Source organism: Podarcis vaucheri, assembly GCF_965113315.1.
Source record: "Podarcis vaucheri genome assembly, chromosome: 17".
Taxonomy (NCBI): domain Eukaryota; kingdom Metazoa; phylum Chordata; class Lepidosauria; order Squamata; family Lacertidae; genus Podarcis; species Podarcis vaucheri.
In genome coordinates, this window is record NC_138755.1 from 709,548 (window position 1) to 737,463 (window position 27,916).

General features: G+C 43.1%; 2 protein-coding genes across 9 annotated transcripts in view; one reads left to right on the forward strand and one right to left on the reverse strand.

The window, feature by feature from the left end:
* Window positions 1-3,295: 3,295 nt before the first annotated feature.
* On the reverse strand, window positions 3,296-27,261 carry LOC309522533 (synaptonemal complex central element protein 1-like). Of its 8 annotated transcripts, none has more exons than XR_014215120.1 (14): window positions 27,239-27,261; window positions 24,564-24,626; window positions 22,969-23,028; window positions 22,074-22,148; window positions 18,528-18,575; window positions 15,825-15,879; window positions 15,148-15,237; window positions 13,071-13,134; window positions 10,941-11,001; window positions 8,709-8,823; window positions 7,226-7,315; window positions 5,556-5,706; window positions 5,157-5,255; window positions 3,296-3,416 (listed from the first exon to the last, which is right to left on the reverse strand). XR_014215120.1 is itself a non-coding variant. In XM_082205894.1 (13 exons), exons 1-12 carry the CDS (start codon window positions 26,740-26,742, stop codon window positions 5,198-5,200), a joined length of 864 nt encoding a protein of 287 aa, XP_082062020.1. In that variant the 5' UTR covers window positions 26,743-26,757; the 3' UTR covers window positions 3,296-3,416; window positions 5,157-5,197. The 8 variants fall into 8 exon arrangements, 2 of the variants coding, with proteins under 2 accessions (XP_082062020.1, XP_082062021.1); XR_014215121.1 differs by lacking the exon at window positions 27,239-27,261 and adding an exon at window positions 26,736-26,759; XR_014215125.1 differs by lacking the exon at window positions 27,239-27,261 and adding an exon at window positions 26,658-26,757.
* Window positions 27,253-27,916, forward strand: part of PTPN18 (protein tyrosine phosphatase non-receptor type 18) — a 91,948-nt gene continuing 91,284 nt past the window's right edge. The window contains exon 1 of the mRNA XM_082205825.1: window positions 27,253-27,795. The gene's annotated coding sequence lies outside the window, so the exon portion shown is untranslated. The remainder of the gene's footprint in view (window positions 27,796-27,916) is intronic.

The window sequence follows — 27,916 nt, forward strand, 5'->3', positions numbered from 1 at the left end:
GTCCGTTGTTCGCTTCAAGGGGTTTGCACAGTTCAGCTTTCGAACAGGAAGTGGCCATCTTTGATGGTGGCAGCACTCAGATTAATAGAACGAATCGCGATCAGGCGAGGGAAGTTACTGGGTCTTATTTTGTGTTTTTTATCTTGTATTTCTATGTTGTGAATCGCCCTGAGATCTACAGACAAGGGGCCTATAAAATTTAGCAATAATAATAATAATAATAATGGTGAGTTCGGTTTATAAAAAAGAAAAAAAACTGGTAAACTAGAGTGTACTGTAATTGTTAATGGATGTCACTGCATACTTCCAAGTGTAAAAATACCGAGTGGTTGTGATTTTAAAATACTTCTGGTTGAAAGAATGGATTAAATTAGAAAATAAGGATTTGTTAGACTTAGAGGGGTTTGATAACAGATTTGGATGGCATGCGTACCTATGGTGTGAGAAGAAGAAAATTCATAAAGGCTTCGAGAACCACATCTTCCGAGTTCCTTTAATTGAAGTTTGGGATAGGTATAAAAGCCTACTAGAACCTAAAGTACCACACTGGTTATCTCCACTAGAAGTTATGAGTGTAAGGAAAATCAATATGAGAGGTAATTGGATCACATGTGGCCAACTGATATCTAAGGAAGGAGGAAAATGGAAAATGAAACCATATGAACAAGTTAAAGAGTATGTATATGATTGGTTGCACTATTTTCAAATAAATGAAATGTTTAGGAAAGACATTAAAGAATGTGGTTACGCAGACAAAGATTCAAAATTCCAGATAGAAATAATAAACAATGATTCTAAAATTTTATCCAAAATGTATAAGTTGTTGTTAGAATGGAATTTGAAGGATGAAGAAGTTAAATCGGTAATGATATATTGGGCCAGAGACTTTGGTTATAATATACAATTTGAAGACTGGGAAAGATTATGGAAGGAGAATTTAAAATTTACAGCATGTATGACGTTAAAAGAAAATGTTATGAAAATGTTTTATAGATGGTATATAACACCGGTAAAATTAGCGAAAATGTATAAGACATGTAACAAGTGTTGGAAATATAAAGATAAAGAAGGTTCTTTTTATCATATGTGGTGGGAATGCAAGAAAGTAAAAGGCTTCTGGGAAATGATATACAATGAACTGAAGAAGATACTATAATATACATTTATAAAGAAACCAGAGGCCTTTCTACTAGGAATTTTAGGAAAGGAGATAAAGAGAAAGGACTGTAAATTTTTTCAATATGCAGTGACAGCTGCAAGAGTCTTATTGGCTCAGAAATGGAAACAACAGGAAATACTGACAGTTGAAGAATGGAGAATGAAGCTGCTAGACTATGCTGAGTTGGATAAATTTACTGGGAAGATTAGATACTGAAGAGACCAAAAGTTCATCGAGGACTGGGGAAAATTTGTGGAATATCTGAAAAGTATAAGTGAGGGACAGATAACGCTAGAGGGATTTAAAGAGGCACTGTGAAATTTGAAAAGTATTGTTAAAAGGGAATAGAAAGGGAAAGGTTTAAATAATGACAATACAAACTTAAGGAATGCGTAATTTAAATAATGACTATGGATGATTCTCGGAAAAGCTGAAGGAAGTCCAGAAAAGAAATACTCTGTGAAAAATTGGATGTGAAATTATTGTGTGTTTGTGTTTTTGTTGTAAATTAATAAAAATTATTTTTTTTTAAAAAAAAGAGTCAAAGGAAATTAATTTCATTAAAAAAATGAACACAGAATTTCACATACTTAAACTTAAATTTAACTTCAAAATTTATTTTCCCCCCAGGTGTGGAGTTGTATGGATTTTTTTAAAGAGTTTAAGAAGGATTTTACACATGGCAGGTGTTTCAAGTCTTGTTTGTTTTTTAACCTTAGAGTTGATAGAAGCATTGTTGTATGTGATGTGCATCTTTCTCTCCAATTATTTCACTACTCAAGCAGGTTTTGCAAGGTTTGCCAATCCTGCTAAAACCTGTTTGAGCAGAGGTACCAGTGAAACAAAATAAATAACTGTGCCCTTCAGATGATTACCTGGTTTGCATGTAACAGTAAGCCATAAACAATGGCTCACTGTAAGCGAGGAGCAGACTGGTGCACACTGCTCAGTTGTGCCCAGCCCTCTTGTCCTTTTGTGTGCCAGGAGAAAATAAGCCGGAGTACTGGCTTAGCATCATATGCCCTAGCAGCAAGCAAGAACAAACCTTGACTTCTGCTTTGCCTAGAGTGAAATAAACTATGAGTACAGTGGTACCTCGGGTTACATACTCTTCAGGTTACAAACTCCGCTAACCCAAAAATAGTGCTTCAGGTTAAGAACTTAACTTCAGAATGAGAACAGAAATCGTGCTTCGGCGGCGCAGCAGCAGGAGGCCCCATTAGCTAAAGTGGTGCTTCAGGTTAAGAACAGTTTCAGGTTAAGAACGGACCTCCGGAACAAATTAAGTACTTAACCCGAGGTACCACTGTACTGGTTTGCATGTAAAGTTAGGCCAGCACTCTGGTTTATTTCCTCTTGACACAGCACAAGAAGAAGAGGGTGGGTGACTGAGCAACATGCCCTAGCCAACATGTTTCTCATGGGCAGTAAGCTATGATTTGTTTCATACCATGGCTTAGCATTATGTGTGAACTGGGCTGAACACATGCAGATGAGAAGCAGGATTACACTGGCAGATTCTGTACAGACCCTACACATGCAGGTTTAACATTGCAATCAGAAAATCCTGCTTTTTGGAAGATCCCACTCTGATGGCCTCTCTCTCCCTTGTTCCACAGGTCAGAGACACATCCCAGAAAATAGTGGAAGTAAATCAAATGGTTGGCACTCCTATGCCAACAAGGACAACAAAATAAAAATATTCCTTCCAGTAGCACCTTAGAGACCAACTAAGTTTGTTATTGGTATGAGCTTTTGTGTGCATGCACACTTCTTTGTGCACATGAAAGCTCATACCAATAACATACTTAGTTGGTCTCTAAGATGCTACTGGAAGGAATTTTCTTATTTTGTTTAGACTACAGCAGACGAACACGGCTACCTACCTGTAACAAGGACAACAAAGTCAGCCGTGACCTGCATTGGGAGCTAGACAAGAAGGAACAAAAGTGGGCTGTCCTCTCACACAGTGAAGTAAACATGCTTAATTTACATAATCCTGCCTAAAAGAGTGAGTGGGAGGGACAACCCATTCTTTCGGATCCCTTCCCACCACTGTAGACCAGTTGTTCTTTTAAATGGAGATTGCAGCTGAAGCATCTTTGCAGCAATGAACATTAAGAACTAAACAAAGAATCCATCAAACTATTTTATTAACAAATGCCTTGCAAATGTTGAGGGTGAAGCAAGGTACCAACATTCCTCAGGGGGTTATCATTTTTCTTGCTACTAAAAGCAAACTTCCACTCGCATGAACCTGCCATGGGATGGGAGGATGAAATGAGAGAATTATCTCTAAAATTCTTATAGCATGTCTTTCTGTGTTGTGAGAAGCGTTGCACTGTTTAGTAAACTAAGTCTTGCCTAAGAACAACCTTACAGTGAAACCTCGTTTTACGTACCACCCTCCTTACGAATGCTTCAAGTAACGAGCTCCGCTGACCCGGAAGTAGATGCCCCTAGTTGCGAACTTTGCCCCAGGATGCGAGCGGAAGTCGCATGCCAGCGGCACGGACCTCATGTTAAGAAGAGTTTCAGCTTGAGAACAGACCTCCGGAACAAATTAAGTTAGTAACCGGAGGTACCACTGTATTTCCTATGATACGGAGCATGTCTTCTTCACCTTCTTCTTCGCTACAATATATCCATTTATTTCCAATTGCCAATGTCAAAAGGGACTAAAATCTATAAAATTCATAGAAAATCAACATGCCAATTTGCTCAATTTCTCTAGGACTCCATGACACCTCCCCTGTCCTCCATAATCCCTCAAGCAAGGTGTCAAGACCCTAATCCTGTCAAATCGCTCTGCCTTCCTCCGGGGGATGCCAGGTGACAGACTATGCATACATGGACCATTGTCTTCTCAGGATGTGCTTATCTGCGCATATCTCCAGCTCTGCATATTCCCCCCTCCCTCCTCCATATGTTAATCCGGTGTAACCCAACCTCTTCCTAATGTATTTGTGATGTAATCTGTGTAACCCAACCTCTTCTTAATGTATTCATGATGTAACTGGGATGTATTTTGCACTGTATTCTGGGACATGGAGGGAAATTTCAAAAGTTCATGTCACCCCTTTCTCGCTGTTCAATCTGGCCTTGAACCTGTTGCGCAATAAACTTGGATCTTCTGCAGTTTGCTCCTGTCTCTGGCTGAGCTCATTTTCTTCCGCAGAGACCCGCGGACTTAGTCCGATGAGCTGGGTGGCAGAGTAACCCCGCACCCAGATTTTACCGTAACAGTTGGCGCCCCAACGTGGGGCTTGCGGTTCTCCCGAGCTGCTGACCGGGCCCCCCGAAATCTTCAGCCGGCTCCGGACCATTTTGCCTGAGAAGATCCTTTTGGACCCCCGGCCATCTTCCGGGCGGTAATCGAAAGCCCTAGGAGTTCAGCCGGGGAGCAAAGAGGGATCCAGCCGGCTTATTCATCGATCCCGGGATCAATGTTGAAGACGCGTGAGTATAAGGAAAAGAAAATCCAGTGCACTGATGGGTAGGGATGGAAATCTCCTGGCAACTGAATTCTCTGCCCTCCTCTCTATCGCTCCTTCTTACCTTTCTCTTAGTCCGGTTAGTGAGAGAGACCGTGGACCACCGCCCAGCCCGAAAGGGGGGTTCTGAGCTCTATCTCTTTCTCTAAAACCCTCCAGCCAGCCGCACCAATTGGGAGCCCGAAAACACCTATAATCCACTTTGACCAATAAACCCACATCTTTTAGTTTCTACATCCTACCAATTTCTTGGCCTGTTTGCAATCACTAGAAGCTCACACATGATCCACTTTGATATTTCAGAGTCAACCCAAGCCTTTAATTTGCTTGGCTTTCTCTTTTGCTCCTTTCATAATCTGTTCTCTCATCTGGTTTTATTTCAGAGTGCCAGACTTGCTCCCTACTCCCAATAGAGTTTGCCTCTGCTTTACATACAACTTCCTATGGGGAAGTGTCCTAACCAGCCTTAAAGTAACAGCCTTAAAGACTCCATAAAAATTAACCTGTACTCTGTATCCTCTGCTGCAGCACTCAGCATCTTAAGCTAATTCTCACTGGTGCTACTATCCTCCATCTCCATCTCTTCCAGTTCTGTTTTTAATCTGAAAGAAGAAAAACAGGATACCCGGCCTCAAAATTTGAGATATGATGGGTACTGTTACAAGGCTACAAAATACCCTATGTTTTTTGGTTCATTCTTCCTTAGGAGGAAATAAAACAGATTAGAGTGCTTCAGTAACTTACCATATCTGAGTTACAGATAGGTAGCCGTGTTGGTCTGCCATAGTCAAAAATAAAAAAATTCCTTCCAGTAGCTTAAAGACCAACTAAGTTAGTTCTTGGTATGAGCTTTCGTGTGCATGCACACTTCTTCAGATACACAGAATTTTTTTATTTTTTACCATATCTGAAAAAGTGATAAGCTACAGACTACAGCCACATCTTGTTGGGATCATTCCGAGGCTGTGGAATGAATCAATGTAACTGGGAACATAGAGATTCAAGGAGGCATAGTGAATGGAGTCACAGGTGTCACTTTCCAAAGAGTGGAAGCTGCAGTAATATGGAAGAAGCAGCGCACAACATTTCCCCAGATACAAAGAGCCATCAGAACAAGAGATAAGAAGAATCACATCAGAAAAGCCAGGAAGAAGAAGAGAAGAGTTTGGATTTGATATCCCGCCTTTCACTCCCCTTCAGGAGTCTCAAAGCGGCTAACATTCTCCTTTCCCTTCCTCCCCCACAACAAACACTCTGTGAGGTGAGTGGGGCTGAGAGACTTCACAGAAGTGTGACTGGCCCAAGGTCACCCAGCAGCTGCATGTGGAGGAGCGGAGACACGAACCCGGTTTCCCAGATTACGTGACTACCGTGACTACCGCTCTTAACCACTACACCACACCGTATTTTCTCCTCTATAACACGCAGATTTTTTCTCCTAAAAAGGAAGGGGAAATGTCTGTGCGTGTTATTGAGCGAATGTGTGGTCCCTGGAGCCGAAAAATCAGGCAAAAATCAAATCGCGCTTCATAGAGAAGGGAAGCCTGAAAAGAGGAAGCTGCTGCTTTCCTGCATTCTGCCTCGGGGTCTTACTGCCCACCCTCCTCTGTTTCCTTGCTGTGTTTGCTGAAACGGAACAAAGAGCAGGGAAAGCCCCTCCCCTCCAGGCAAGCAGAGGGGAAAGCAGAGTGTCATTCCTTCTAATTCCTCTCTGTGCTCCGGTGCTGCTGGAGGAGAGGGAGAGAGAGAGGGGGAGGGAGAGAGAGAGAGGGGGGCGGGAGGGAGAGGGGGGGAGGGAGAGAGAGAGAGAGAGAGAGATGGCTGTCTTGGGTGGGGAGAAACTTTTGCCTTTCTTTCCTCCCTCCCGTTAAATCCCTCTCCTGCATTCTTAGCCAGCTGCTTCTCTGCACACCCCTCTCATGTCCCTTCTTTGTTTTTCCTTCGCTCCCCACTTAAAATGTGGTTACAAAGCATAGATCCATATGGATCCTCAGGATCTTTGCATTGGGTCACCCCAAATTCACCATCAGATCACATAGCATGTCCATGGCTACAGCCTGCACCAAAAAAACACGCACCCACTGTTGCCTGGGGCTGCAATGGTGCAAAAATGTGGTTACAAAGCATGGATCCACAGGGATTCTCAGGATTTTTGCATTGGGTCACTCCAAATTCACCATCAGATCACATGTCTGTGGCCACAGCATGAAGCACAAAAATGATACATCCACTGTTTCATTCAGAATGTTTTTTCCCCTTGTTTTCCTCCTCTAAAAACGATGTGCGTGTTATGGTCAGGTGCGTGTTATAGAGCGAAAAATACGGTATATAGAATCCTTCAACATTGAGTTTTGCACAAATCCTTTTAGATTCCCAATATTTACACAAATAAGGTATAGAGCCTAGAGTTTGTATTCCATCTCATAGCAAAATCCTTTTTTAAAAATCAAGCACTATGTTCCAAGGACAGAGGATTAAGCTAGCACCCTAGATTCCAGTCTCCTGGCCTAGAATCTTCCAGAGCTGAATCCCAGAACTAGAACCCTCGGTTCACTCCCATCCTTCTGCTCACCTGCTGCATCTTTGCTTCAGATCAGAATGGTACTTAGAGACTGCTTCAAGGTATTCTTTTGCTGCCTTCTTTTCCTCTTGAAATAACTTCCTGGAAATTAAAGGAAGGCAATCAGATGTCCACTCCCAGGGATCCACCTGTCGAACTTCTGCACAAAAAACAGGGCAAGAAGCAGGTCTCTTCCACAAACCCAACTCACATGGGAAAGTCTTCTCCTATTTATACTTCATTTATACTTCTATTTATTCTCTGTAAATTGAAGTCAAGTTATTAGACCTGCAGTGGGGCATCTCTGACCTGCAGGCATAATTTTTCATTTGCAGCATGCCTTAAGTTTGCACTCAGTACTTAAGACATCTTACCTTCATTTGGGTATGGGTCCTTTGCCACATTAGCTCCACTTGCAGATGGGGAAATGGCACCGCCAAACCTCAATGACCTTGCTTCCTAAGTGGCAAAGGCAGTTAAGCATTGAGGCATTCCTAAGCAAGAACAGGAGAACCTCTGTCTCTTAATCTGACATAGGACTCAGGCCACCCTCTTTCATGCCTCTCTTGGGCTGCCATATGGCCTTCTCCCTGGCTTAGTTACTACAAACCTACCAAGTTACAATATATATACAAAAGTTGAACTAAGTTTCTATACTGGGATAGTAAGGAAAACAAGACATGGAAATGTGTTTAAGTGAGCACAATCTACCATGTTCTTTTGGGGAAGCCCCACTGAAATGAACAAGAGACTATGTATATGTTGCAATACATACTATTTGGATTTAACTTGTGATTCACTACCAACATTTCCCCATAATATTCTATAACTTGCAGGGAGTTTTTCACAGTCAAGTTGTTGTGGAAAGGGCTCCTAGGTTGAATGTTTGAAAATCACTGAATCAGGTGAATTATTACTAGCTTAAAAGGTAAAGGACCCCTGACCATTAGGTCCAGTCATGACCGACTCTGAGGTTGCGGCGCTCAGCTCACTTTACTGGCCGAGGAAGCCGGCGTACAGCTTCCGGGTCATGTGGCCAGCATGACTAAGCTGCTTCTGGTGAACCAGAGCAGCACACGGAAACGCCATTTACCTTCCCGCCGGAGCGGTACCTATTTATCTAGTTGCACTTGGGGGTGCTTTCGAACTGCTAGGTTGGCAGGAGCAGGGACCGAGCAACGGGAGCTCACCTCATCGCGGGGATTCGAACCGCCAACCTTCTGATCGGCAAGTCCTAGGCTCTGTGGTTTAACCCACAGCGCCACACGCGTCCCTTATTACTAGCTTACTGAGCCACATTTATGAGGGCATGGCTTGCTTTCAGGGCGAGGTGCACCTGTGGTTCATGCATATTTGGTTTTTTTAAAAGATCATTTCCTTCCTACTTTAGCACACTTTGCAAATTGATCGTTTATACCTTTAAAAAATTGCACATGGTTAACTGAGTTTTAATCAGTATTACACTAAAGGAGGGTCCAGGTTAGCCTATACTCACAAGGCTGTTGCAGCCTCCTGGCTCTTCAGGAACTCCCTCTCCTTAATGAAGACCGACTGGCTAATCAAATCTAATTCATCTTGGGCATGGGCCAGTTTCTCCTGGATCATTTTTTCTGAGGAAATATTACACAGGGATTTTTAAAGGCATATCAAAGTAAATAAGTCCAATTTATCTCAAAAAATGAGGGTACAGTGGTACCTTGGGTTAAGAACTTAATTTGTTCTGGAGGTCCGTTCTTAACCTGAAACTGTTCTTAACCTGAGGTACTACTTTAGCTAATGGGGCCTCCTGCTGCTCCTGCTGCTGCGCCGCCACTGCGCGATTTCTGTTTTCATCCTGTAGCAAAGTTCTTAATCCGAGGTACTATTTCTAGATTAGCAGAGTCTGCAACCTGAAGTGTCTGTAACCTGAAGCGTCTGTGTGATAGGAATTTTGAGGTCTTAGATATATGGTAATGTTCATAACAGCACGTACATAGATCAGCACAAGAAGACCGACCTGAAGCCACTTTGATTCCTAAACTGAGCAAATGTTTTCTCTGCAAGGTCAAAGTGGAAAAGCCTCCCCATTGTCTTTTCCTTCACAAATCCTGTCTTAAGGGTATGTCTGTGTTTGAATAGGGTGTGAGCCTGTGACCTGGCCCAGGAACTAAGTATTTACGTATCATTACAAAGGACTGGCCAGGCTACCCAGGCAATCCAATCAAGTAACCTGCCAGACAGGAGATAAACAAGGACAGGAGAAAAACACATTCAAATTTTCTGTTTTAGACTGCCTTTTTCGTGATGTAGGTATGATATATATGAGTGGTGGTCTTAGGTTACACCCCTTCTGTGATGTATGTATGATGTTTCTGGGGGTGGTCCTGATCTACAGGATGGGAATTTCAAAAGTCTTTATAAGGCCTTGCATGCCATTTTTCTGGATCCTTCCTCTCTCCTGCGGGTGAGGGGAGCACCCTGTTGCAACAGATCAATAAAGATCATAGAATCATAGAATCATAGAGTTGGAAGAGACCACAATGGCCATCGAGTCCTACCCCCTGCCAAGCAGGAAACACCATCAGAGCACTCCTGACATATGGTTGTCAAGCCTCTGCTTAAAGACCTCCAAAGTAGGAGACTCCACCACACTCCTTGGCAGCAAATTCCACTGTCAAACAGCTCTTACTGTCAGGAAGTTCTTCCTAATGTTTAGATGGAATCTTCTTTCTTGTAGTTTGGATCCATTGCTCCGTGTCCGCTTCTCTGGAGCAGCAGAAAACAACCTTTCTCCCTCCTCTAGCAAAGCTTACTAGCTGCTTTGCTTCTCAGTATTCTCTGGTTGGCCTCTGTTATTTTCTCCTACCAATAGGGAACCTACGTAAGGACTCTATATAGGCTCTTGGATACCCCATAAGGGAAAAGGGCAATTTTTGTTTACAACATCTGTAACCCAAGGTACCACTGTACTTCCAGACAACAACAGAAGAAGTGTTTTTTGATATATATTTTTGTAATACTGCACTAGTACAGTCTTATTCAGTACTAGTTACATGGGATCTGTTTCCCAAGTAATGCGTAGCTTTCTTCCACTCCCGAACAGGGAACTTCACTTTCTCTTTAAAGCACTCCTGCCACCACCACCATAGCCTCTGCTGCTTCTCCAGGGAGATCATGTGTGTAAACTGATGTACCTGGGGGGGGGGTGTATGCCTCACCATTTAAGTAGTTGAGTTTTAGGAGAAATTGCACTCCAGTCTAATCCAATCTGGGACTAGAAACTGCTGCATACAGCAGATAGGGAGTTTACTGTTTTCAAAACTTCTGTTTTTAATTTTACTTTTAAGTATAAAAAGAGGTGAAGGGGACAGGGGTAGCTTTGCCAGTTTTCTACCCTTTAGCAATAAGTAGGCCCATATTTGAATGGTACACTTGAATGCTTGGCCTCTGAATGAATTTATATTTTTATTAAGATCACAAAATGGTTTTGATATGGGAAGAAGTGAGGAGCTCTGTCACTTCTCACACTAATGATTTCACAGACACTTCCAGTTAAGTATCATTAAAAATGGTTAGCCCACATTCTGCACAGCACACACAAATACAGTTGCCATGCTATCCAGGGAAATAGAGGAGGAATCAAAAGGGTTTGGATGGCATACAAGTAAGTAATATTGTAGAACAATTATGTTTAAGATAACTTTTAGCTTCATGAATTCTCTTAGAAGGTGTCCAAAAAGACTCTCACCTTCACTGAGCAAACACTCCTTCTTCTCTCTTATGTCAGCCACTGCTGGTTTCTCCCTAGCCTGAAACACAGCAAACAGAATTCAAGGGAGAGAAATGAGGGGCAAATCTGCCTGTTTTGGTCTCTCTCCATTTCTCATTCTTCCAGTCTTAAGTTCAATCTTCCACATTAGTTTGTGAATTTCTGTTGAAGCTTCATGAAAACTCATCTGCATGTTTGTAAAAATTTGTCCTATTATACATGTTTAGAAGCAATTTAAAGACATGCCTACTGGAAGTAGGCATGGCCACTTAAAGTCCAAATGGCTGTTTCGTGGAAGCAGCCAAAGAAACATAAACATATTCACTTGATGGGAGTGGTACAGTTATCAAGAAGGAGAAGCCAGTTTGACTGCTTTGCTTACTGCTCATGATACAAGCCCCTTATATCCCAAGCCAGATGGACGGGGTAGAAATAATAAAATTATTAATAGTAGTAGTAGTAAAAAAGGTAAAAGACCCCAGGACAGTAAAGTCCAGTCAGATTCAACTATGGGATGTGGCTCTCATCTCTGTTTTCAGGCCAAGAGAGCCAGCATTTTTCCACAGACAGCTTTCTGGGTCATGTGATCAGCATGACTAAACCGCTTCTGGTGCAATGGGACACCGTGATGGAAGCTAGAGTGCACGGAAACACCATTTACCTTCTGCCAACCTTACAATTGGCAAGCCCAAGACACTTGGTGGTTTAGACCACAGCACCACCTGTGTAATAGTAGTAGGTACAAAACACCTGAATAGGGCTATTGGTTCCATCTCTGGGTATGTTTTTGCTGCTTTAGAGCAACCAATAAGCTATCCAATAATCCTATCAGTGTGTGCCAAGGGTAGCTTTCACACACTTCATAACAGTTATAGTGGCAAAAGGCTAGCTCCATGTGTCATTGGAGCTTAGGTGGCAACAGCTCAGCCCATTTCAGTCTGACATCTTATGTTGCCTCATCCTACATGATGCAAGCTGACCATGCTTTTGGAAGCTACAGAGAGACATCTTCTGAAGTGCCAGTGGACACAGGCGTGCAGTTTGTGGAAAGCAAGGCTAAGGCATGAATGTGGTTCACTAGAGTAACTAGCAACCAATCTGTGAACAAATAAAACTTCTTCCCATGCTCCTTCCACCCCCAATACAGCTTTTATTTCCAATGTACTGAACTGCTCCTCCAGACAGAGCATCTTCCCATTCATACATTTCATCTATCAAAAGAAAGCTAAAGTCCCCATCTCCCATCCTTGCTGCCAGTGGCGTAGCGTGGGTTCTCAGCACCCGGGGCAAGGCAAGTAATTTGCGCCCCCTAACCCGTGGATTTTAGCACTCGATTCTCTTCCGCGCGCCCCCCCAGATGTTGTGCCAGGTGCGGCAGCCCCCCCTGCACCCCCACGCTACGCCACTGCTCCCACCACAAGTCTTCAGGACAGCCATCCGAAGGCTGGCGCGGGGAGAAGGTCTCTCCACCCCACCGCCAGGCTTCGGAGCAGCCTTCCGAAGGCTGGCAGTGAGAGGAGGTCTCTCCGCCTTCCGAAGGCTGGCGGTGGGGCGGAGAGACCTCCTCCCGCCACCAGGCTTCGGAGCAGCCTTCCAAAGGCTGACGGTGGGGCGGAGAGCCCTCCTCCCGCCGCCAGCCTTCAGAGCATCCTTCCGAAGCCTGGCGGCGGGAGGAGGTCTCTCCGCCCCACCGCCAGGCTTCGGAACAGCCTTCCGAAGGCTGGCGGCGGGAGGAGGTCTCTCCTGCCTTGGAGAGGTTCCTGCTTCCTCGAGGGGGGCCGGCCAAACGCGCCCCCCCCAAAGGTTGCGCCCGGTGCGGTCGGCACCCCTGGCACCCCCCACGCTACGCCACTGCTTGCTGCTCAGCACTTCTATATTCTAGCACATTTCTGAATCAAGGCATAGAATACAACAGTCTCCATTTCCAGGTGTTCGCAAATGTTTCAAGTTCATTTGATGTTACTCTGTTTCCAAAGTTAAAGGCAGAATATAGTGACTCTCAACTCTCAGTTTCTACTATATTCACATATTGTCACTTGGACATGAACTTATCCTGCAGTGGCTCTATAGTAGTTGAGTTCATGGTGAAGACAAAAACCTAGCCCTTACGTAAAGCTCCCAGAGACTCTTGTGCTTCTCCATCAGCTCATTGAGCAGGTGCTCAAACTCCAGTCTGAAGGCATGAAAAACAAAAACAGGACAAGACAGAACAGAGCAAAACTGTTAATGGTGAGAAAGGAACTTTCCTAAAAATTGCCTATGCTAGATCACACCAAGGGGACATCTAGCCCAGAACTCAGTATTCAAGAAGCACCATTCAGATGCCCTTGAAAGAAAGCTCATAAGCAGAGCAAGTAGCTATCTCCCTCTTCCCCCTCCCCAGAATTATACTGTCCTGAATATGGAGAGTATAATCAGAATTATACTGTCCTGAATATGGAGGTTGAATATTGTTGTTGTTTTATTAATTAAATTTCTTACCTGTTTTTCTCACAAAGAGACTTGAAAACTAAAACACAACCAATAAAGCCTAAAAACAGATCTATATGGATAAGAGTGGTATCTGAAGAAAAGTGTGCATGCACACGAAAGCTCATGCCAATAACTAACTTAGTTGGTCTCTAAGGTGCTACTGGAAGGAATGTTTTTATTTTATATGGATAAGAGACAGGTCTGATAGATGCCATACCACCAAAAGAGGTTGCAAATGCCTGAAACGCTTATAAATTAATGCCTGAAACCCTTCGAAAACCTGGGTAAAGAGGAAAGTATTTGCCTGGCCCTTACAAAAGAAAAAGATGGTGCTCTCTCAGGGGAGAGCATTTCACAAGCAGGAGGCCACCACTGAAAAGCCCAATTCTCATGTTGCAATCTAGACCTCCCAGGGAGGGGTCAGATGAAGAAGGGCCTCAGATTACATTGATTTACGCGGAGAGAGGCAGTCCTTGAAGTCCTGAGTCACATACAGTTTTATAGGTTCAAACTACACTTTAAATTGAATCCACTCACTAGCAGCCAGTGGAACCATGCTAGAATTGGTGTTATATGTTGAGACAGTCCTGCCCCAGTAGCAATCTGGCTGCCAAATTCTGCACCAGCTGCAGTTTCTGAACCATCTTCAAAGGCAGCCCCATACGTAACACATTGCAGTAGTCCAACCTGGAGGTTACCAGAGTGTAGACAACAGAAGTTGGGCTTTCCCTGTCATCATAGGGGTTAAAAAAAAAAAAAAGGTAAAGGACCCATGACAGTTAAGTCATCTTGCTTTACATTCCGAGGGAGCTGGTGTTTGTCCACAGACAGTTAAGCCGCTTCTGGCGCAACGCAACACTGAAACCAGAGCAGCGCACGGAAATGCTGTTTACCTTCCCGCCAGAGCAGTACCTATTTATCTACTTGCACTTTTTGGCGTGCTTTTGAACTGCTAGGTTGGCAGGAGCTGGGACCAAGCAACGGGAGCTCACCCCATTGCGGGGATTCGAACCGCCGACCGGCAAGCCCAAGAGGCTCAGCTGAAACTGATGGAAGGCACTCTGCATCATCCAGGCCATTTGAGCCTGAAACATCAACAGCAGATCAAGAAGTACCCCAAGCCACATACCTGCTTCAGCCTCATCCAGAGACCACATCCTATCCATCCAGTCTAGGGAACCACCTACTAACAGTGCCTTTGTCTTGTCTAGCTTAAGCTTCAGTTTATTATCACCCAGTCCATTACTGAAGCAAGACATTGATCTAGCATAGTCATTGCCATGGCTAATAGCAAATGCTAGACTGTCCTGTATAAATTTGGCTACTCCCTTTTTATAGCTATTTAAGCTAGAGGCCATCACTACCTCTTGTAATCAATTCCATTCACTGTGTAAAAGACTGTGTCAGGATTTCACCCAGCCTATTTGGTCTGGCCTGTTAGGCCTTTCCTATCCTATTGTTTCATAATTTATTACGTGCATATTCCCCATCCCAGGCCAAAACCTTCTCTCTAATCGAGTCATCACATGAACAAAGTGGTACTTTTTTATCAGTCCTAAACCTACCAGCAATACCTACCAGCCCACAAGCATTGCAACTTTATTCTACAGAAACTGAAATTTATGGCACTCTTGCTAAAATAATACATATTGCAATTAATTGAAATTGGAATAAAGTGTAACCCAAAACTCTTGTAACCAGATTCTATAATTACCTCTGGTCTCTTTGCTTTACTCTCTCTTCTTGGATCTTGGCTGTGAGTTCTTCAATTCGCTGCTTGCACTCTAGGTTCATTTTCTGCTGCCTGATAAACATGATAAAGCTGAGGTGTAGAATTGGGCTTCCTCTTAAAAAAATTTTGATGAGCACAGTGGAACTTAAGTTCTGATTAAATATGCATAGGATCAGGCTGTCAGAATACTTACTGACACAGTTCTCATAGAACACTAAGCCAAACTATGGCTTAGCACAGATGTGCATGTGCAGGTTCCTGGAGAAATCATGGTTGCTGTACTCCTTCCCTGCCATCATGCTACCTGGGGCTAAGCCATGGTTTGGCTTAACACATATTTTGAACATGAGCTTGTCTCACTCAGAGCAAACCTTGGTAATAGCTTGTGGCTTGTCTGGAGTGAGGCGATGGATCCTTCTAATTAGAACTGCAACTTTAAAGTTTTGATGTATTCCTCTTTCCTTTACATATAAACCCTTCAGTATTTTAATTTTATTTCCTCCCAGTTTCTATTTACATCAGTAGGTTTATGAAGAATTCCAGGGGGGTGGAGGAGGGGATATAAAAGGAAAACATTAGGAAATCTGACACACAAAATAAAGATAAACCACAGAAATAAGACTGATGTCTCATTCTAACCCAGTTGAACCACAGCTCACCTCTGCATCTCTGTTTCTGTCTCTTCACAGTGCAGCTGTACAATTTGTCGTGTCCCTACAGGGAAGATGAATACTAGTGTTTAGAACTCTGGTTACTCTTTTTATGTATAATATTTCTATCATGACCATATATACATGTTCTCTAACTTTCAACTGACATCAGTATTCTTAGTGTCCAAAGAGAAGAAAAAAATTGTGTATCTTGTCGAAAAGACTATTCTCAGCAGCAACTCACTTTTAAATTAATGACAAGCATTATAGTTTCATAGAAGCATTTCAAGGAGTGGATGAAGGAAAGTCCAACTGGAGATTCTAATTGCTAATCCCTGTATTTGACTGACACAGCTCTTTGAAGCTACTAGTTCTGCCTCAATCCTTCCTCATATGAGAAATAAACTGAAGGAGTAGCTATGTTGAACCCAACATACTGTTATTAGTTTGTGGGTGCCAGACACCCATAAGTCCTGAATTTACTAAGTGTTAAAATTTAATCAATGCTTGGAGAGTTAAACTGGAAGTCATACTCTTCATAGCTGGATTCAGCTTCTCGTGTTCAGGAGATTGCCTGAGAGATGGGCCTTTAGCAAAGCTGGAAAACAAAGATAAAGATGGGGAGATGGGACATCAAGAAAGCAAAGACACTGTGCCACCCCGGGCTCTGAGATGGTTAGCAGGGACAAAGCAGAGTTGAGTTTAGGATTGCATTTGGAGATGATGTGAGCTGGAGGAAAATGTCAGGGCTGGTTCAGCTGTAGGTCAGCACAGAGACTCTGAGACAAGCAGAAAAGTTGATTTTTTTATTCAAGGAAACAAAACACAAACAGAAACCTACGGGCAAGACTGGCCCCAGTATAGCAGTTTCCAGAACTGATGATCTGTGCCTCCTACTTCCGCTTAAGCCTCCTCCCCGTCCATCTGATTCCCCAGCAGTCTTAAACTCTGTTAGGGAGGGGGGCCCTGCAACCTCTGGGCCCATTGCTGTTCTGCATGCAAAGCCCTCTGTGCCCTTGGAGACAAGGGAGGAGGGGAGCTGAATACAGTAGGACCAGCCAGCTCCTAGGAATTTTTTGCAGCCTCAACCCCCACCTCCTTTCCAGCTGCCTGTCCTACATCTCTCTCAATCAAGCCTGTTGCTTGTTCAGTATCCAATGATTCTGTCTCCCCTCTTCATCCTGACTTGTCTTCAATGTCCTGCCTGAGCCTTCCTCTTCTGAGGGTTCTCCAGCTGGAGCCTCCAACCACTCCTCATGCAGCCAGTCCATGACAAAAAATAGTTGCAGTCTGTAAGAATACAACAAGCTGGAGGGAGGCTGAGCCATGGCTGGTGATGTTTTTGATCCAAGGCTGCTGTGGTGATGGGAGAAGCAAGAATCAATGCTGTAAGCCAGTGGTTTTCAACCAGTGTGCCGTGGCACCCTGGGGTGCTTTGAATGATGGTCTGGGTGCTGCAGGCAACACTGGCCTCTGTCCCTCTTTCCTTCCCTCCCTCCTCTGATGCCCTGTCATGTCTCTGCCTCCCAAAGGCTTGCACAGCTGTTTATTGCAGCAGCCCTGGCTATAAGCTCCACAGGCGAGGGGTGCCTCTGGGAGGCACCTCTCTTTGGCATGGGGGTGGGGTGAGCAGCTCAGAGACCAGGGACGGCGTCAGCAACTGCCCAGAGGACTCCCAAGAAGAGGAGAGGGGAGAGGAGAGGAGAGGAGAGGAGAGGAGAGGAGAGGAGAGGAGAGGAAGCTAAGGGAACACTCCACAAGGGAGGGTGTTCCAAAAAGGGTGAGGGGCTGCTGGCTCTGTAGGTGACATAACTGGGCTCCTGAGCTCCATTGGGGTGCCACAGAAAGAATGTAGTAGGTTAAGGGAGCTGTGGACCCAAGGTTGAAAACCTCTGCTGTAAACACCTTTATCATAGACTCAGATCGTATATATGTGTAAATAAACTATATATCCTAAAGACACCACTGTCTCCTCTGTGCCTTGTTCTCAAAGGAAACATGAACCCCGAGTAAGCACCTGCCCCCTGGAATCTTGCACTGCTCAGAGGTTGGGGTGGCATGTAACAATAAAAAATGTAAGTGTACACCAGTCACAGTTAATGTATTTCCTACAAAATAGTGTGGACATTAGCCTCCCTATCCGTTGTGGGGGAGCATCTACATCAGTCATCATTGTCTTCCTTACAGGGAGTTCTTTGCACCACTCCTCTGTTCAGAACAGATGATGGGTGGATGTCCAGTCCTGGCATCCCATGAAATGCTGACATACTTAAGGGAATGTGTTCAATGTAGGAGAGGCTGAGCCAGTGTACACAAGAACTGAGCAGGAAGAGCCAATTGTATTGTAGATTTCTGAGGGATGTTTACTGAGACCCTTTGCAGGTGCCATACAAAATACTGGCAGGCACCGTGGTACTTATGGTTAGTTCACTGACATCCCCTGATCTTCACTAATGATACCTCAGATAATATCCAATAGGTATTTATGTCATTCTTGAAGGCACATTACACACTGCAGTTAAAGTAATAGTAATACAGTATATGGACTACCTAAGGGAAAGTTTTCATATTTACTCAGATAAAGGATATATAATCAGACCCAGTACTGAGAAAATGGACTCTGTCCCTGCAAAAAAAGCAGAGATGCTTTGGAAGTGTGCTAAAACTTGATTGTGCTGAAGACCCCCCCAAAACTCCCCTTCTTGCTGTCACCTTTCATTTCACTCCATATTTCCTCAAGGCTTGATTTCTCAGCATTTACTGCAAAAGGAAAAGAGCTCATTTAGCTGCTACCTTGTTTCTTTATTAATAACATAATCAGCCATTCACTCAAAGTTCCCAAATAATGCATACCTAGTAAAAAAAAATAACAATAAAAAGCTGTAATAAACTACTACATCCACATAGGTCATTTAAAAAAAAAAATCACAATGCAGCATAGCCCAGAAAGAGGCCTGGACTAGTTGCTCTCATTTGCTCTTTTATTTTTTCTGTTGTTTTTATGTTCAATATATGAATTTCACTTTTATTTGCTATATAAATGCTTTCTGCAATAAATAGCAGGATAAATAAATAGAATTAGAAATGTTTTAAATAAATAAAACAAACACAATGATGGACTAGATGGGCATTTGGTCTGATTTGGCAGGGCTCTTATGTTCTTAAGAACTTACTGGTAATTTTATTATGTAGATACTTTGAAAGTGGCCTCAAAAAACCAGCTATAAATCACAGCAACTACCAGACTTCTAATCTACTGCTATTCCCAACACAAGTGCTGACAGAACAGTATAGAAAATGCTTTAGAGGAATTTCCCCCAAAATCGAGAATAAAATATAAAATATTGATAGATGCAAAAGAATGAGGTTTTTCCCTGCCGGATATGAGACTATACTATGAGGCATCCTGTCTTTGTTGGTTGAAAGAATGGATGACATTAGAGAATTCACATATTCTAGACTTAGAAAATCATGACAATATTTATGATTGGGACACTTATTTATGGTATGAAAAGGTGAAAGTTCATAAGAGATTTATAAATCATATAATTAGGGGGGAAATTGTATAGAGTTTGGGATAAATATAAGAATTTATTAGAGGTAAAAACACCACTTTGGCTCTCACCGTTGGAAGCTATAGCGGTAAAGAATATGATAGAAGGGTAGACAGCTTATAGAAATTTATTAAAACAACAGGGAGAGTATATTTTTTTAAAAAAATTAAGGAATTATCAGGAAAATTATCATTTGAATGAAGAATTTAAGAAAAACAGGATACGAGGATTTGGGGAACTAATATCACACCTGGAGAGAGACCTGTTGGAATGGAATGTAAAAGTGCTATCTAAAATGTATAAAATATTATTGGAATGGGAGACAAAGGATGAGCAAGTAAAATATTCAATGATACATTGGGCAATAGGTATTGGTCATAATATAGATATGGAAGCATGGGAACAATTGTGGAATATGGATATAAAATTTACAGCATATTTAAGAGGAAGTTATATGAAAATATTGATCGTATCTAACACCGAGTAAATTGGCAAAAATGTATAAATCTCAATCAAATAAGTGTTCGAAATGTAAAGACAAAGAAGATTCTTTTTATAATATATGGTGGTCTTGTAGTAAGGTTAAGGCTTACTGGGAAATGATATATAATAAAATGAAAAGGATGTTTAAAATAATGTTCGTAAAAAAAACCCCAGAAGCTTTTCTCTTGGGAATTATAACTACCTAAACTGTATAGAAACTTATTCATGTATGCGACTACAGTGGCAAGAATGCTACTTGCCCAAAAATGAAAAGAAGAAGTTCCAGCAAAGGAAGAATGGATACAAAAACTTGCGGAATATGCAGAAATGGTGAAGCTTACTGGAAGAATAAGAAATAAAGATAAAAAACTTTTTATAAAAGAACGGAAATGGTTTATTGAATATTTACAGATAAATTGTAAACAAATAGAAACACTGGCAGGATTATAGAAACATTGGCAGGATTATTATTATCTGCAGTTTCATAAGAGTATATATTTTAAAAAGACGAATAAATGAGCAAATTAAGTTAATTTGGATATGCAGAAGATATTAAAAATTTAAGAAACAGCAGAAAGAGGGGGAAGGAAGTCAAGTTTTGAAATGTCAAAATGATTGTAAAATCAGTGAAATGTATAAATCTGAAAAGTATAAATAGAGTGCAGCAGCAGCAGGAGCAACAACAACAACACACAAACAGGAATTTCCCCCAATAATTTCATCTGTAGTTTACTTTAAGCTAGAGGTTTGGTCATCCTTTTTAAAATGTATATATATCATCCCAAAACCCAGCTTGACAGATCTAGCAAAAATATAGATCTTGCACAGAATAACCTTTGACCTCTATATTCTTAGATTATGAATAGTGTTAACTAGAGTAATAGGGAGCTTTGGGCACAACCTGGGCAAAATTTCAGTAAGCTTATTCTCAACACTGGCATATCTAAAAGAATGCCTGACATCAACTTGCCTGAAGTCTCACACACTAAAGCACACACAGCTACTAAATACAGTGGCGTAGCGTGGAGGGGTATGGGGGCCGTGGCCAAGGGTGCACAATATGGGAGGCGGAAACCAGGTGCCCCCTCAGATACCTCGCGCCCTGCCGGCAGCGGGGGCTGGAGAGCACGGAAGGTGAAGATCGATCACCCTCTGTGTGTCCCACCCACTCCTGGCGCGTCGTTGCAGCTCCCCCTTCCCAAGGTCAATCCCAGGGGCAGAGAGCGGCTGCAGTGCCTGGCCTGCCCGGCCATTGTTTCTCTGTCCCCAGGCCAGGCCTGACCCGGAGGGCGGAGAGAGGCTGTGGCGCGTGAGGAAGCTCCGGCCGAGAGAGGAGAGTTGGCCCACTTCCAGGACTGGGGCACGCGAGTGTGCCAGTGCCACCGCAGCCTCCCTCCGTGCACCGCCCCCTTTGGCCCGTGCACTATTTACCTACACTCTGCCATTGACTAAATCAGAGGCCAGCAAACATTTCCAGCAGGGGCCAGTCCACTGTCCCGCAGACCTGGGGGGGGGGCTATATTTGTTGGGGGGGGAGTGAATGAATTCCTAGGCCAAACAAATAACCCAGAGATGCATTTTAAATAAAAGCACACATTCTACTCATGTAAGAACACGCTGATTCGCAGACCGTCCACAGGCCAGATTTAGAAGGCAATTGGGCCGGATCCAGCCCAAGTTTGCCTACCCATGGACTAAATATTGCTGCTGGTGGAAGAGAAAACTAGAAACCTGTTATATATTAAATCTGGTGGCAGCAGTAGTCACCAGCATCCCCCCCGTGCATTTGAAGCAGAGCAGCATAATCTAAGCAGTGAAACCCTGGAACCTCAGTCACAGTACGCTTTAAATGTAATCAACCATTCTTAAATTGTGGTGGTGCTAATGCTCCAGTGGCCAGGGAAAGAATAGAATCCTGCTAGGTATAGAATGAGGCTTATTGAAATACAATGCGTTGTTTTCAGTAGAGTTGTTCTCAATTCACACACCAGTGCTCCTCTGAAAAAGAGCTTTTATGTCTAGAGCAAAACTTTCAGATTAAATCTGTGTGTTGTCCATAGTCAGAAAAACAGCTACATGGTGCAACTGAATCGCAATCAAGACTTAAAATACAAATTGGAATAAGAGAAGTGCTTGAATTATTCAGGTCAAGTAGTTCAGTGAGCATTCCCTCAATGCTTCATATAGTCCATGTTTGTCACATGGTGCTAAAGTTACCTACATATTTCCAGTTCCCTTTGCAGTGTCTTGCTATGCTCATTTGCCTCAGAGAGCTCCTCACTTAATATCTTCTTGGCTGGAAAAAAAACACACCCAGATATACACACTACAGAGGACTAAGAATAAGCACTAAAGAGTAAATAATGAATGGAGAACAACTAAAACCAGTGGGCTGGCTCCCACTAAGGAGTCCCATCGTTGAAAGGATTTACACTTGTACAAGAGAACACCCTCCTCTACAACTAGACCTCAGAACCTCCCAATTGGCATCATCCTCTTTGACTCCTCAACATAATAGTCAATATAAACCGAAATAAGATAAAATTTACTATTATAATCCATTCATTATCACAATTCATTATTACAAAGTCTCCAAACCACACTAGCAACCACTCAATCACACACCCCACCAATCGCTCACTCAAAAACTCCTTCCTTCACAAACACTTTTTCATCTCCAAAACTAGGGCCACCAGATGCAGAAGATGACAGGATTCCTGAACCTTTTGAGAGTTGAGTAGAAGAGGGAATTTAAACAGGTGTGTGGAGCAGGGGGTCTTACTAGGCATCAAGGAAGGAGTTGGGGGTACTGTGGTGCTTGCAACCACCACCATAACAACCCCAGGAACAGGCCCAGAAAGGTGATGGGAGTCATGCATTCAGAAACAGTATTGAGAGGCAAAAACAGAGGCTTTCAGAAATACTTAAATACTGAAACTGCTTTTGTGCCACTTAGTGGACTCTTGCATTTTCATTTTCTCTTTGGGAGCCACACCTTAGAAAATCCTGCCTTTTCAAGTCAAAGGAGCCTGACTTGGCATCCTTTGCGCAAGGGTACACCTTGCTCTGCAAAAGATTCTGCATAACCATTGCTAACCTCTTTGCACTCTTCTTACCTTGCTGCAGTTTATTGATCCTTTTTACTAGCTCTTCAACTTTTGGCTCCAGAATTTCCACTACAAAAGGGAGAAGAAATCTTACCTTTAACCAGATTCTTAACTATGCTAATTACTAACAGAATAGTGATTACTTTAAAACATCCTAATTGTATGAATTCACTATAACTATTCACCTGTATATCATCATATGATTATATTGAACAGCATGACATAGCTCACAAGCCTTGATGCTGTGTTTTATGTTTCCTCATGCAGCCTCTGTTAGGACAGTTTTCTTCCTTCCCCTAAATCCCCTCCTCACAAACATTTTTTCCTCAAATCTTCCACTTTTCCCTCCCCTTGCAGCTTCAGGTCAAGTCCATGCTGCCTCTAGGTGGTCATGTATCCTATCGACTAGGTATAGTCCTATTTGAAGGGCTCTCCAATCAAACTTCTAAAGAGAAAGAACTAAAAAAAGGGGGAGCAGGAGGGGTCTAGAAGTTGCCAGTCAAGAGTTGTCCCTCTAACCTGGGCAACAGACTGAGCCAGGACACAGCTCATGTGGTCAGTCTTCCCCACTATGGCAAGGTGTACCGTAATTCTATATAAAGCTTAGTAATTATTTAATAAATTGCCATTTATACATATACATTAGTGTATGAAATTAGTGTCCTCTTTTGCTCTTTTTTGGCCATGTGTAAGTGCCAACCCTATGTCTGTCTGTCTGTCTCTCTCTCTCTATTTATGGCCTCCACACCACTCACCGTTTCTTTTAATGGATTCCCCAGGTTTGTCCACCCCAACTTCTACAGAGTAATGAAGTCACTATGTACCGTATATATATTAACCACATATTTTTTATGCCCCACCAAGAAGCACAGAATAAATGATGCAATGTGTATTTCATCTCCTGGAGGGCATGGAAACATCTGGAGGGCATGGAAACATACTACTGTATACCAGGGGTCAGCAACCTGCAGCCCATGGACCACAAGCGGCTCACAGGTCGTTTAAACAGCCCCTGAGCTCCCCCTGAACCGAGCTGCCCGCTTAGCGAGTCCCCCGCACGCTGCGCTACACCAGTGCAGCGTGGAGACTCGCTTTCACAGCGCTGGAAATCGCATCTGCACAGACGCAGATGCCGGAAATCGCATCTGCACAGATGTGATCCAGCCCACAGAGCAATCTCGGCAGGAGTGAACCGCCCCAGGCAAGGTAAACCTTGCTGACTCCTGGTACAGGCAACCCTGGCAACTGTAGCTTGTTGTGGGTGCTGGGAATTGTAGCTCTAGCAAGGGGGAAACAACAGTTCCCAGGAAAGCCATGCCTGTTAAAGAGGTATAAAAGTGCTTTAAATGTATGGTCTGGACATGACTAGATCAACAAATTACAACAAATGTAAATATCAATTACTACAAAGAAAAGTCAGAAATCCATCCCTTTAAAGGTGTTTCCCAGCTTTTCTGGTACTAAGAGCAGATAAAATTAACTGTTCCAGTTCCCAGCAACCCTTTATACACTTTGCTGTTATCATCTGCATGCCCCGTTCTCTACTTGGATGCTTAGTTCCTGGTTATTTCCTTCTAACCATTTGGTGTATAGATTCAAAATACCATTCTGCATTTGTTTCACAAGTGACAGAATCTCTTCCATTTTCGTTGCAAAGTCCCAGGGATCTGGAGAGAGAACAAAAGCAAACACAGAATTGTCTAGATGTTGCCATAACTCAGCATCCACCACATAAGGTCAGTCACAAAAGAAGATGTTAAGTCAGCCACGTGAAAACCCAGGGGCCACTGAGGCCTTCTGCAGCTTCCTTTGTAAATGTAAAGGGACCCCTGACAGTTAAGTCCAGTCATGAACGACGCTCATCTCGCTTTACTAGCCGAGGGAGCCGGCGTTTGTCTGCAGACAGTTTTTCTGGGTCATGTGGCCAGCATGACTAAGCCACTTCTGGCAAACCAGAGCAGCGCACAGAAACGCCATTTACCTTCCCGCCGGAGGGGTACCTATTTATCTACTTGCACTTGATGTGCTTTTGAACTGCTAAGTAGGCAGGAGCCGGGACCTAACAACAGGAGCTCACCCCGTCGCAGGGATTCGAACTGCTGACCTTCCGATCGGCAAGCCCTAGGCTCTGTGGTTTAGACCACATCACCACCCACATCCCTTTAGCTTGCTTTTTATGGAACAGTTATTCTCTCATCCTCAATTCTACATTTGAAAAGGGAACAGCAGTGATCTTTTTTCACATGGTTATTAAGAGGAAAACAAGACTATACAACATTTTGCACATGGAAAGGGTGATAGAAATTCTAATAACAAGTTTTCAAATTTACTAGAATGCCAAGATTCTCAGCAACTGAGCTCTTCAGACAGGCTTTCTTTCATAGCTAGATAAATTAATCGTTACTGCAGATATCCACTTGTTAGGGTTTTAGTATTGGTTTTAAAATATTTGGTTTTGTGTTTTTAAATGTTTTTAATTATTTTATGTGCAAATCACCTTGAGACAGTAGTTTAGAAGGCAATTAATAAATCAATTGTAACAACAACAACAAATGTAGATGTGAAACACCTGCCAATGTTAGACAGGTGGGATACGAGAGAACTGCCCAAACGGTGGAACTCCCTCCTGAGATTTGTCCACCTGTCATGGTTATCTTCCACTTGGGCTTTTAAATATATTTAGGATTCCGCCAATCTTAACAGATTTTTTGATGTCTAATCTTTTGTTTTTCTGCTTTTATTATGTTGCTTATTTCATAAATAAATAATTTGTTTTAAAAGGAGTATACATTATGGGTTAGGCAGCAATCCTGTACTCCCTCACTGAAAAGTAAGCCTCCCTAATTCAAAGAAAGCTACTTCTGCATCCATTGCACCATTAGAAGACAGGATGTATATTCCTTGGTAAGATATATATTCATAAGAGCTGGATTATCAACTCCCTATCCTTCCAAGACGGTTTAGCTGCTATCTGTACAGATCTAGCTGCTGTGTCCTGCAGGTGGGAACATAGCTGACAAGTTTATGTTTAGCTCGCAGGTTACAGTGGGTGGTATTCAACAAAGGCTTAGTCTGAGTAGACTCACTGAAATTAATAATCATTACTTAATTAGGTCAATTAATTTCAATGAGTCTACTCAGAGTCAGCCTTTGCTGAAAACCACTCAGTCTATTTTCCTTGGAAACTGGCAAGGAAAGATTGAACACCGTGCTGCTTCTCCCTTCAAAAAGCATCCCTAGCCAAAGCTGTTTTTTCTTCACAAAAAATATGCTATTCATAGTTGAAGAGATACTTTTCCTTGGGCTGTGTAAAGATAATGAGAAAGTATGTTGCTGGTCTGTATTCCACCCTGTTTTGTTCTTATTCTTCTGTATTTTTTGTTATGCTTTCTTTCTTTTTTAAGTGTGCTGTTTGTTCTTCACATTTGAGGGGAACCTGCCCTTTATCCCTTAGCTGATGGCCTTTCTGGCCATGTTTTGCCCATTTTTCTTCCTTTTAATACATAAAACATGTTTGGAAGACTCCACATAAAGTTTTATGGATGCAGAGCAAAATCTTAAGGATTCAGAGGGCAGTTTCCCAGAGCTCAGGAGGGAAATGATGGTTGTTTATTTCCATGTGTTAACCAGCTTCTCATTGCCCAACACTAAGCCTAAGCTTTTCCTTTCCCTCTTTTTCTTATTTAAGGAAAACTCACTGTGCAGAGAAAAATATGAAGGTTTGATAGAGCTGCTGAGCTTTGTAAGGGAAATGTGACCATTTAGCTCTGGCATACCCAACATGGTTTTCAGCGCCTGCTAAAATCAATCCTGTTTCGACAGGCCTATGTGGATACTTAGAAAGCTGAGGTAATTTTAAACTGCTTTCGTATTTCAACTCTTGTATGTTTTAAAGTAGGGTTGTAAATTTATTCTGATTATATTGGCTTATCTTTTTGTAAACCGTTTTGAGGGTTTGTTTCTTTTTTTACAATCAAGTGGTAAACAAACCAAGTGTCCCTGTGATCCTGGCAGCCTCCTCCGCCCCTCAGCCGGCTTGGGACCTGTCAAGGCCCTCTCCCCATTTTGACCTTCTTCTTCAGTGGAGGGGCTTTTGGGGCGGGGGCTCTTTTATGGAAGGGGCGGCCAGGCCAGTTATTCTTGAGCGCCTTTTGGTCTTGCTGCCCATCCTTCCCTCCCTCCTGTTTCTTCTCCTTGCCTTCCCTCTCCCCTCCATGTTCAAGCTAGCAGAGTATTTGGGAGTGCTGGCTTCTCCTCCACAGCCGCCTCTCTCACTCACCTGGATTGCTTCCCTCCATCGCGGTTCCCAGCCGGGCCTGGCGCTCCAGAACCTTGGGCTTGGCCCGCCCTTTCTCAACTGCCCCTTTCGCTCCTCCCTGTTCTTCAGAAACAGCCAGCCTCAGGGGTCCCACCCCAAAGGAAAGCAGACTGTTGGGTTCACAGCAACCATGGCTCTGCAACCCCAGCAAGAACCAGGCCCAGATATACACTTCTCAAGGAAAGGGCTTCAAGCATGTGCATGACAAGGAGAGGAGGAAGGGTGACTCTGGTCCCAGGTCTCCAGGGGTCTCTTAGGCTCCTTCAACGGCACCTTCCCACACAGCCCGGCTAGTCTCAACCGCTCAGCTCATTCCTCAGGGGTGTGAGAGCCCGCCAATGTGAATCTGGCTGGCAGGATTTGAACAGGCCACCTTCCCATCCACCAGCCCTTCTAAAGTGTACAGAATCAATGAACAGGTGGCAAAAGGAAGGAGTTGGCCACCTGCAATAGTGCTAAAGACATCGTTGCCTCATTACACAGCTGAAGAAACCACCGTGAAACAGAGATCTGAGCAGGTCAGAGTCAACTATGTAAATGGTTGTTTATTTCTGGATCTTTCCTAATAGGTTTTATTGGATTTGCTGGTTTTGTAACTGGATTTGTAATGGCTTTTAGTCAAACACAATAAATGATTCA

Coding starts and splice junctions, on each gene's coding strand:
- LOC309522533 (XM_082205894.1), bottom strand. CDS start 26,742: ATGTTGGGTATGCCAGAGCTAAATGGTCACATTTCCCTTACAAAGCTC. Junction 15,238..15,824: donor ACAGAAACAGAGATGCAGAG/GTGAGCTGTGGT, acceptor CATGTTTATCAG/GCAGCAGAAAATGAACCTAG. Junction 5,256..7,225: donor CTGAAGCAAAGATGCAGCAG/GTGAGCAGAAGG, acceptor TTCTTCTTTCAG/ATTAAAAACAGAACTGGAAG.